Source organism: Cydia strobilella, chromosome 12 (genome assembly GCF_947568885.1).
Source record: "Cydia strobilella chromosome 12, ilCydStro3.1, whole genome shotgun sequence".
Lineage (NCBI taxonomy): Eukaryota > Metazoa > Arthropoda > Insecta > Lepidoptera > Tortricidae > Cydia > Cydia strobilella.
The window spans coordinates 13103768-13115990 of NC_086052.1; the positions used below are offsets into that span (position 1 = coordinate 13103768).

Below are 12223 nucleotides of genomic sequence, written 5' to 3' on the forward strand. Positions count from 1 at the left end.
AAGTGTTCTGTATGAATCTATTTTGAATAAAAATATTATGATTATGATTATGATGATTATGATTATTATTCTCTGACATTCTATTTTACTGTACTTGAATTTTACTTTTAATTTTTTGTTATGATTATTTGATTGTTTTTTTTTTACCTAATACTTAATTATTTTAATGAATTACCTATTATTACTTATCTTTTACAATCTGACGATCTGTTTGTGAGTTCATGTTATTTAGAAAAAGTGACATTGTTAATAATCATGTAATTTTTAAATAAGAAATAAATTAATCTATCTATCTATCTTCAGCAATGATGAGTACCTACGCTAAACGCCATATTTTTAGCAGCAGAGACTTAAAAAATAAGGAAAGTTACTTTATATATAATCGCTTTCTTCATCGATGTTGCAGGACTTGCAGGTAGCGTTACTTTAGCGAGATAAACTAGAATCGTAACACGAACGATTGCAAAATATTGCTCATATAAATATTTAGGCGTTAATTACTTTATGTGTGAACTGAGTAAAGTCGGGTAAATTAATATCCTCACAAATTAAACTTTACTTTATCAAGTTTTAGTAATAGAGTGCATGTGAAATTGCCACTATAAACGTCATACTTTTGATATAAATTTGACGATTATGATGACACTGGTCATTGCAATTAAATAATGTGCAGAATAAACTGGCTCCGACTCCAGTATAGAGCATTGACAGTCTTTGTTAACCCTTTTCTCGGTTAGCAGTCCGTATTCCGCACGACTCCATTCACCGTCTGATGATCGGCGTCTTCGCAGGAATCATTCAATTCGCATTGATACGGAGAATATTTGGTTCGTCCTTATATTATAAACATTGACAGTCTTTGTGTTAAACTTTGTCTCGGTTAGCAGTCTGTATCCGCACGGCTCCATTCACCGTCTGTCCCGTCTGACGATCAGCGTCTTCGCAGGCGTCTGCGACGCAGGAAGCATTCAATTCGCGTTGATACGAGAAATACTGCGAGGGTCCGTCCTAATATTAGACTGCGTACAACACGATCCTCATAACTGTTATTATTATTGTTTAATTCTGTCAATCACGTTTACTTCGTGCAAAATTGATCTAATAGTGATCTTATTAACGTTTATTATATTTTTGTTTTTATATTTATATGTTTTTATGAATATTGTGAAAGTAAAATACTTCCAAAACAAAAGTATATGTGTTACAGGATTAGCCTTTTACAGGGTGGTACATATGAATCTGACTGCTGAGCATGACTTGGGTTGTCGCGCGATAACGCAAGTCATGCTAAGCAGTCTGGTAACTCAAAATTCATTTAATTATCTACGAGTATACATATAAACCCATTTAATGAACATGATGCTAAACGTCTGAAATATAGATTATTTAAACCAAGTTACGGAGGCACTATTCCACCATAAGTAATTTTGCAAAGACCTAGTTTTCTCGACTTAATTTTCTTAGTGCATTCTTCTTAGTGCTTTCTTTGTAGAAAAAGTTTTTTCCGCGATTGTACAAGGACCTCAGGCTCCGTCGCAATGGTATTATTATTTAATTATCTCTTGTTATTACTGGAATGAGGAATAATTTTAGTTCACTTATTCGTTGGGTATATTGCGGTGCGGTGCTATCGTGGCAAACATCATCATCTATCTAAATGTAGTTACTTGGCAACCTAACAAATGACACAAATAATTTCTGATTGATTCTCACAGGTCAGAAGATACTAAAGTCGTCGTTAATAGAAATTGCAAACAACGTAAACAAACCGTTTTAACTTCATTACTTCGTAATCTCGCTTTTTAAAAGGACAACCATGACCTTATCAACAGTCTATATACTTAAATATTTTATTTATATAATTTTTTATTTAAATTAAATATTAATTATTAATATTTCAGCGAAATAACCTTCGTAAAAATGTTAGGTTATGTGTCAAACGCTAACAAAATCTGTCATATTTGTTTACATTGTTGGCAAGTCCAACAGAACATACTTGTTATATAATGTATTAACTCCTTTTTACACTCTGTTATTTTACTTTTTCTGTTTCCATGTAAACGGATAACAATTAGAATCTATCCTTCACATTCACCTTACAGGTGCTTACATTGTGTGTGCTTTAAATATAATAAATTGTGACCATCAAGACGGGCTTTCCTTCCTCGCCTTACTGAACCAGCCATTCCACCTCACCGCTGAACAACATTGTTTGCAAGTTCTATTGACGACGACTTTAGTATCTTCTGACCGACTTTACCAACTGTTTAGACAGTAAATTATTAATTCCTTTTTTGTAAATTAGACGAACATTTTTTCTGTCGTTCCTTATAAAAAGGAGTCTTAACTTGCTTGCCTGCTTATTGGTTATGCCATTAATACCATTATATAACGCGTATCACAATCTCAATATCACAATATTGATATCACGCGTTGAACGGAGGGTGTCTGTGTTGGCGGTCACAGGACACAGTGGTGAACCGCCTTGCTTCAGTACAGGGCTCTGCTGTTGTGGACATTTAAATCCCTTTTACTCGTGGGAACGCAATGGAGATTCAAAATTATAATAATCATCCGAATGGCGGCGACGTGGTACGCCACCCGTCACGTCTCGTTTCTCGCGGGGGCGACAAGCGGCTCGCGGAGAGCCGCTTTGCTACGCTGAATGTTGGAGGAGGAATGGAAGATAAATTAAATGAGGTTTTGCAGATGATGGATGAGAGAAAAATTGATATTTTGTGTGTTAATGAGACGAAACGGAAAGGATGCGATACCACCTTGCATGGAACCTACACGGCGTATTGGTCTGGGGTACCTAGTTCGGATCGCGCCTGTCAGGGAGTTGGTGTTGTACTTTCCGCAAGAATGGCTGAGTGTGTGAGAGAATTTGAATGTGTGAATTCCAGACTGATGTGGATTAGACTGAAAGTGGGAATGATGCGCATATTTTTGGTAGGCGTTTACGCTCCAGTAGACCGGGGTGCGAGTATCTCACAGCGCGTTCGGGATGAAAGGCAGATATTTTGGGATGAACTGAGAGAGGTTTTGAAAGTATGTAAGAGTAATGAAAGATTAGTTTTGTTAGGTGACTTCAATGGCTGGGTAGGAATAAAAAGGGACGGATTTGAAAAGGTTCTTGGAATGTACGGTGACGAGAGAGTGAATGATAATGGGAGAAGCGTGTTAGAAATTTGCCAAGAGTGGAACCTTTGTGTAACAAACACGATGTTTGACCACAAATGGATTCACCTATACACTCGAGAGGCGGAGAATGTTAGGAAAAGTATGATTGACTTTGTGATAGTGGATGAAAGAATTAGGAAGAATGTTATCGACTCCAGGGTGTATCGAGGGTCGGGTATCCATACTGACCACTTCCTGGTAATGTGCCGATTAAGTGGCTTGTTTAAAGGATGGAGACAACGACCCTGTACAGTTACTGCCGATTTAAAAAGAATAAAAGTGGAGAATTTGCAACAAGAAGGAGTAAATGATGAGTATAGGAGTAGAATAAAAACCGAATTCAATGGTATGGATGAGATTAGTGAGACTGAACAATTGTGGAATAGTTTTAAAAATAAAGTAGTAAGTGTGGCAAGTGAAGTATGTGGAGTGAGGAAGAGGCACAAAGGAAAAAAGGAGAAGAATGTTTGGTGGGATAAAGAAGTGCAAGAAGCTGTGTGTAAGAAGAAACAGTTGTGGTTGGATTGGTTAGCCACAAGAGCTAACCAAAGAAATCACACGGCTTCATATGACGAAGTCAGTGAAGCGAAAAAGGATTATAGAAGAATGAAAGTTTTAGTAAAGGAATTAGTAGACAGAAAGAAAGACGAACAGAAAGATAAAATGGAAGAAAGGCTGTCTCAAGATTTCCAAACAAATATAAAGTTTTTCTGGAAGTCCGTTCGTTTAGCCAGGGGTAACACCCAGAGTTCTGAGCTAAAGTCAATAAAAGACAAGAATGGAAGATTAGTGAATGAGGAAGAATGCATCTTAGAAAGATGGAAAGAGTATTTTGAAAGTTTGTTTGATAAAGAGGAGGCAAGCACGTCAATTTCGGAGTTGAATGAAAGCATTGAGAACGTGTCGGAGAACGAAGATAGTATTAGCATGGATGAAATTGTGAAAGCGTTGAAAGGAATGAAATCAGGAAAGGCTGCAGGATATGATAGAGTTTCTGTCGAGATGCTGAAAGCTGGACAAGGCATTGTAGCAAGTCAGTTGTACCGCCTTTTCAATATGTGCTTGAGAACCGGTCAAGTGCCCAGGGACTGGTGCAAGGCCGTCATTGTACCTCTTTACAAAGGAAAGGGATCACAACTGGATTGCAAAAACTACAGAGGCATTAGCTTACTCAGCGTCGTCGGCAAATTGTATGCAAAGATATTGATTGAAAGAGTAGTGAAAGAAACCGATGAGAAAGTATGGGATGCACAAGCGGGATTCCGAAAGGGTATGGGATGTACGGATCAAGTCTTTTCCTTGCGATGCATAGCCGAAAAGCATTTGGCTAAAGGTCAGAAGGTCTATTGCGCTTTCGTGGATTTGGAAAAGGCTTATGACAGAGTGGTGAGGAATGAACTTTGGTCGGTGCTGTCGGTGTATGGATTGAGCGGCCGTCTCATTCAGGCACTGAAATCGCTCTATGAGGATTCCAGTGCTTGTGTGAGAGTAAACGGGTCGTACACTGAGTGGTTTAGCATCGAAAAGGGTGTTAGGCAGGGATGTGTAGCGTCACCGTGGCTGTTTAATCTGTTCATGGACAGTAGTTTGCATGATTTGAGAAATGATGAATGTGGGCTGAGAATGAGTGGGTTACCCGTCAAATGTCTTCTTTACGCTGATGACCTGGTATTGCTAGCGTCATCGGGTAAAGAGTTGCAGGAGATGGTAACTAGAATGCTTGGATCTTTTGAAAGGAAAGGAATGAAAATTAATGTAAGTAAGACGAAAGTAATGGTATTTGAAAAGGAAGAATATATGACAAACTGTGAAATTTTGATTGGTCAAGAAAGAGTAGAACAAGTGAAAGAGTTTGTGTATCTGGGAACCTTATTCACTAGGGACGGTAAGCATGATAAAGATATTGAAAGGAGAGTGAGTGCTGGAAATCGCGTGAATGGGGCACTTAATGCTTTTATGAGCAGCCAGAAGGTGTCGCAAAAGGCACGGTTGGCTGTGCATAGAGGGGTGCTGGTGCCTACACTTATGTATGGTAGCGAAAGTTGGGTATGGCAGAAGAGGCATCAGAGCCAAGTGAATGCAGTGGAAATGAGAGCGTTGAGAAGTGTGTGTGGTGTGAGATTACAAGATAGAATTAGGAACAGTGTGATAAGGGAAAAGTGTGGACTGAACGAAGATGTAGTGACAAAAATTGAGAAAGGTATGTTGAGATGGTTTGGACACGTGGAAAGAATGAGTGAAAGAAGGCTAACAAAGAGAGTGTATAAGGGAGAGGTAGAAACGGGAGTTGGAAGGGGCAGACCTCGGCGGACTTTCTCTGATCAGATCGGGGAAATCCTGAAGAAAGGCCAGGTCAAGAGCACCCTAAACCGGCGAGCGTGTATGAGGAATGTTATGAAAGTGAAGGAAGCGAAAGAGGTATGTCAGGATCGCAGCAAGTGGAAATCCGTGGTCTCTGCCTACCCCTCCGGGAAATAGGCGTGATTATATGTATGTATGTATGTATGTATGTATCACAATATAAGCTTAAGCGTGTGTGAATCTTTAAGCAGTTAGATACAAAATATATAGTTAAATCGATAGTACCTAGCGTCTACCCCACAGAAAACCAACGCCACGGTTTGCCGCTGGGGATCCTATTCAGCGTCCAAATGTTTTTTTTATTTATGTACTATGTTGTGGCATTAAGGGTCTCTGGCAAGCTCGGTTCTCCATACAAACGTAGTTCCGCTCTCATTTTAAAACGACTAGCTATATTGCTCTAAAACATTTACAATAGGATAAGGTATATCTATGTCTGTAATAAGTATGTAGCGTCAGATACCATAGTTAAAAAAATACAGCGAATTTAAGTTTTTCATACAAAACTCGTTTTTGTTCTATTTCGTTTGTTTTATGAACTGGAGCTATATAAACTAATTACAGACCTAGATATACCTCATGTGCTCATGTCATTGTATGTGCAAAGTTTCATTACAATCCAACACGTAGTTTTAAAATGAGAACGGAACTACGTTTGTATGGGAAGGTGCAATTCTGCCAAGCTTGCCGGGGATTCTAAATAAAAGTATTTTCTTTCTTTCTTCTTTCTTTTTTCTTTCTTTCTTCTTTCTTTTCTTTCTATTTTACTATTCATAAGCATTTTCATCAAAATTTCAGTTTTACCATCCTAAAAATGTTGACCCGGAGCACGATTCCAATTTACCAACTTGTTACGGTTTTGATGTTAGTTTGATACGATCTTGAAGATTGTTCACACTGATATGCACCAAATAGCGAATTAAGTGAAAGTCGTGCGAGAGATGCACGACATTATCTGTGTTTTCCGCACAAATATATAAGGGGAATGATAATAACTAATATTTTTTCTCCTATTTTCTTAAAAAACTTATAATCTTTTCGTCCATCTTTGAGTCACAGACTTACATAATTATGTGTACCAAATTTGAATAAAGAATAGAATCAGGCGTTACTTTGCGGAAATTCATTTCATTTAATGCCAAACGTTACTTTGCTAATCCGCAAAAAGATAACGTGCTAGAATCAGTGCTAACCCGTTATACTTACTTGCGTATTTTTTACATGCAATGAATGTTCCCACCCTCCCACCGCAAAAATAAATACGCAAATAAATATAACAAACCACCACCTTTAAACCATCCGTTCAAAATTTGACTTTATACTTTTACTGTTAAATGTGTGTCAAATTTTAGATAGGTAATACCTACTTAATCTGATTTGATTGTAAATATTCGTCAGTAAAACAAATACCATTTAGCACCTATGGGATTACTTTTACAGTAAGTATATTCTTCTACCTACCAGCTATAACAATAAAGCTATAACACTAGTATTTTTTATATGCTACTATTATCTCCAAGTAAATTCATTGTATAAAGTAAATACAGCACTATTACCCATCTATTGATATTTTAAAACACTAAATAACAATATTAACGTCAATATCGATCTAGTTATAAATAACCACTACATAAAATTACACCCGTATTGTACTAAAGCCAAATATAGCAAGTTATATCTATGTCTATGTATAAAATAGAACCGAACCGGTTTGGGACTATCAAGTAACCATCCATCGTAGAAGTCAAGGGTACGATACGATACGACCGGCTTAGGCAAATACTAAAACATAAGGTTTACATTTTATACATAGGTAGACTGGTAAAGTGAGTAGAGGGTTCTGCATTTATGCACATTTCCCCATGTTTTTACCGAATTGGTTATGTAAGAAATTTACAATTTCTAGTATTTCATTTTAAAACTTTCTTATTTTTGTTATCACTTATCGGACAGGAGAAAATGCACCACATTGAAAGTGCCTCTAATCCCTACGTACGCTTGCATTATATTGTCTATTGTGCATACCCTAACTGATGTTAGGTTTCATTTTTATTAGGGTTCCGTGCCCAAAGGGTAAAAACGGGACCCTATTACTAAGACTCCGCTGTCCGTCTGTCCGTCTGTCAACAGGCTGCTCATGAACCGTGATAGCTAGACAGTTGAAATTTTCACAGATGATGTATTTCTGTTGCCGCTATAACAATAAATACTAAAAAGTACGGAACCCTCGGTGCGCGAGTCCGACTCGCACTTGGCCGGTTTTTCATACCTATTTACATAGTTCATGCTATATTTTTTTGTAAATAAAGTTTTATTTTATTTTACGAATACGAGAAAATGTCACAAGAACTTCCTTAATTGTACAGTTATACAGCATATATCGCATTCTAGGATGCTCAATATATTCCTTGTTGCGTCCGAGTGCAGTGACTGAGCCAGTTACGTCAAGGTGACGCGATCGACGCAACGCCGTGAAAACATCATAATATACACGGTGGCTAAGAAATAAGTGTATTCCCGTTGCCAGGGAGATTTTGGGATTATACTGAGCAAGTTTGACTATGGGACCAACCCCGAAACAGGGACCGGCCCGCTATCCCTTATCGGGGTTTTATAAGGGTATTGCATAAGGCTTAACTCACCATACCCTTTGCCTGACGAAACCCTTTGTTTTGCTTTTAAAAACCCTTATATAAAGCTACCACATTTGAGTAATCGGTAGCCCAAATACCCTTACAAAACCCTTATCATCCGGTCACCAACACCTTGCATATTGCTTATAAGGGTTAGCCTTATAAAGGGCTTCACTTTTAGCATATAAGCGTGCTAATTTAAGTCGTCTACCTTGTTCATAAAGCACACATTACTTCGAATCCGAGCGATCGTCGGCGGCGACGGCGGCGTTCTTTGACTAGGCACGTATTTTCTTTCCTTTTCATACACTACCGTAGATATATACTAATCCTGTCTCTTTCACGCAAAGGGAAACCTTTATAAAAAGCGCTTAAAGATAAGGGTAACCCTTATTAAGGGCTAGCCTTATTTTTGGTTAGCTTTTCGGTAAGGGTTAGTCAAAGGTAGGGGTATGAATGGGCTTGCAGTTCAAAAGGGAAAGTCTTTCAATGTGTTAGCCGTGTTTAAGTGTCGCCCATTGAAAGGGTTTTATCGCGGAAAGGGTTGTCCGGTCCCTGCCCCGAAATCGCGAAAAAAATTTTGACTGTTTCATACATTTTGGCTGGTCCATTATCTATGGGAGGGTACCTAAAATCATGACACATGTAGCACACCAAGCTCCGAGACTCAGATCCTGGAGATAAAGAATTTGGATAGTACCCAAATATTTTTAAGAAAACGGCATTTGGAGTGCTCTTTCTATGACATAAAATTTTTTTTTGACCTACCTAACAATGTATAAATTAAATTTATTAATATTAATATAATATATCCAAATTAATACATTAATTGAATAACTGATATTGTAGCTGCCGTGTATAATAACGAATTTGAATGTTTTATGATTTGACGTGTAATATTTAAAATATTATAAATAAATGTCTTATGTTCAGTTACGTCTATGTCTAATCCATATAAACTGACGTAAGTTTACTAAACATTAATTAATGGATGAGGAGATCACGATGGCAAGATTTTGTGATAAAAGTAGCCTTGAAGACAATGTCATGTTCTATTTGATTAATTAATTGGCCCAAACAGGATTTCCCGTAACTATGGTCCGAGAGTTTAGTTATCATCAATAAAATAAACATCAAAAAAGTATATAGGCACGTAGTACTTCCTTCAGTTGTAGTCAACTAAAATTATTCTTCATAGATAAGAAACTAATAGCTCGCGTAGCTGAAATTGTAATAACCTATGAAGTAGGTTGTTTCAAAGCAAGAGTAACGCGACTCACCATTTTATTGTAACATGTTACTTCCATTCATAATGCAATAAATAGCATTCATTAATAAATTAGCATCATTATTATAAACGCTTTATTCCTTGACCTTTTTATAGCCAAAAGGTATTTCCAGAAATTGTACACGATGACTATAATCAGTCAACTTACCAAGTCTTTTAACCAAAGGACAAATCATCTTTTTTGTTGTCAAGTGATTTAATACCACACACGTGTATGTGCAATGCATAGTTTGGGTGCAATATGCAATATTCGCAACGAGGCGGGAGTCATTTTGATGACGTCACTCCGCTGAAGTAGATGGCCGGCGCCGCTGTCTCCCTGCAGTTTTAGAGACCCAATACCATGCCAAACAACATACTAAAAGTTGAAAGCGGTTTCCGGGTCCCAAGGGAATATAGTTCAGACCCGAAATAAACCTCCCATAAGGGAGTGCACTATCACTTATGTAATTAGGTAGGTTGTATTTATTTAATGTATTATATTGTCCTTTCTCTTTTTCTGTATCATTACATCATTCATCTTTAGCTATAGTAGAGATAAGGGAGAAAAAAAATAACATGAAAGAGTATACAGTTTATAGAAATATATTATGTACTTGCACGTACGAGTTTAGGTACTAGTATACCTACTTAAAATACTGCTAACGAAGAAGAAAGTTGTTTGGTAACTAAAACTGTATTTTGTGCATTGTTGTTAATAAACTCTTGCACGTGTTTACCTACTATTTATCAAGTATAATCAGCATATAATCTTGCAAGAATATCAAACAAATAATTTCATTACATTACTTTTTCAAGAATAAGCAAAGAAAGACATGTTTAACATCGATATCTTCATTCATTATTAGCCATGTATATTCATAATATAGTTTGTCGTACCCAACAACGACAAACTTGACTTCGATATGAACATAAAACCTAGGCATTACCTGCGTTCTTATCAGAGAAACCATTCACGTGTGCAACGCGAACCACATCAAATTAAACCAGCACCAAGACCAATCCACGGTCAAAACGCTTTTGAAAAAAACACACAACTCTTTAAAGAAAGCACTCTTGTTTCAAATTTCATAACACATGACATGATCAAAGAATAGGGAACTAAATGTTTGTTTTAAATATGAATTTATAAGAATCGGTAATCGATAAAGGGATTTAATTTGTAAATTAGTGAGCGTAGGGAGTGCGCGTGCGCGTCGGGGCCTGCGCGGTGCGCGCGATCAGTCGTGACGCCGCGGCGGGACCGGCCCACTAACTAGTAGAAAATTTTATACGCATCCTTTTAGGGATCAGCGGGACCAGCAAAAACTTGGAACACGTTTTATCCTCCCGATTATAGATTATTGTGCTCGTGGTTGTTATAACTTCTGGTTTAATTTGTGGATAAGATGGTAATTATAATGCTTTCTGTAAACAAATTGTTTGGTTTTAGTATGGTTTTATTGCGAATTTGTTGTTAGTTTCAATTTAAGCGAAATTGATATCTAGATGGAGTATGGAGTTAATGCCTCTTTGTCTTTACTGTAAGTATTTACTCGCTAAGAGTAAATACTTACAATTATTAGGCATATAAACGCAAACAGTTTTTGTTACGCAGCGTCTTACGTAAGCGAACAACTCGCGAACGCGGCATTCACGTTCGCAGTTGCATCGCAACACGTTGGACACTTCTATAGGTATCAAAGGATTGATTCACCCCGCGCCGCATCGCTTCGCTTCGCGTTCGCGTGTTGTTTGCCTACGTAGTACGCTGCGTTACACTTCAAACAGCAAATAATATAATATGTTATGTGTTTTTGACTTGTTAGGGTTATTCCGTGACTGTACCTACAACCTACAACATAATAAATGGCATACTCAGGCAAATCCATTGGATACTGCATGACTGCGCACATTGTTCGACTCCATTGAATTGTTCGATTAGCAGAGTCTAAAAATACTTTAAATAAATCCATTTGACTCACTAAGCCTTGTATGGAGACATTATAATTAAGTAGGTATTTATTTCATCAAATTTGAACGCCCATTAAAAGTATTAAAACTAACAAATATGATAAAAGTTATTAGAATATGGTTTTAATTTGAAAGGAACCGTAGTATGTTACCGAAATTTGTTCTTTACTCAGAGCTCAGATCGTTAGATCGTTTCCACGACTCCCATTGTTCAAAGCCAGTATCAAGTACATTGTTATCAGGGATCGTGTGTTTAATCCTTTTGCTATGGCATATTAAGCCTTGTGACTTGGTAAAAACGACGTCTTTGTAATATAAATATTGACAACAAAATATACATATAATTTTAGAGTAAGATTATGTCGTAAATGTATTTACTTACTTACTAATTTAATAAAACTAAGTACACGTGGACAGATCTAATCGTGAAAGTTAAAATCTGTAAAAAATGTCTATTTCACCCGCATCATAAAGACTCATTTACCAAAATCGGCTGAGTAGTTTTGACGCTGCAGCGGAACACACGACGTAAATACACCTACAAATAGAGACTGCTAAAATTATAACTCTTATAATTAAAGTCGGGCAAGAGGGAAAACCCACAAAAACAAAATCATGCTGTTTCCCCTATTTATATACCATCTACAATACAATACGATAAGTCGGTAACGCGTTGCGAATGCTATTTCATTTGCACACACGATTGGTTTCTGAACAAAAATGATTTTTTTTCTATACAAAAAAAGATGACGTCATAACTAAAGTAAAGTAAAATTTACTTTTTTTTTAATTTATTTTATTGTAA

At 37.0% G+C, this 12223-nt stretch overlaps 3 protein-coding genes across 3 annotated transcripts in view; 1 reads left to right on the top strand and 2 right to left on the bottom strand.

The window, feature by feature from the left end:
• Positions 1-10894, bottom strand: part of LOC134746183 (glutathione hydrolase 1 proenzyme-like) — a 59991-nt gene extending 49097 nt beyond the window's left edge. Inside the window, exon 1 of the mRNA XM_063680503.1 lies at positions 10395-10894. The gene's annotated coding sequence lies outside the window, so the exon portion shown is untranslated. The remainder of the gene's footprint in view (positions 1-10394) is intronic.
• Positions 1-12223, bottom strand: part of LOC134746188 (inositol hexakisphosphate kinase 1) — a 356169-nt gene that overhangs the window by 12142 nt on the left and 331804 nt on the right. The window lies entirely within an intron of this gene.
• On the top strand, positions 2548-6904 carry LOC134745868 (uncharacterized). Its single transcript, XM_063679962.1, has 2 exons — positions 2548-4216; positions 6897-6904. Exons 1-2 carry the CDS (start codon positions 2548-2550, stop codon positions 6902-6904), a joined length of 1677 nt encoding a protein of 558 aa, XP_063536032.1.

Coding starts and splice junctions, on each gene's coding strand:
- LOC134745868 (XM_063679962.1), top strand. CDS start 2,548: ATGGAGATTCAAAATTATAATAATCATCCGAATGGCGGCGACGTGGTA.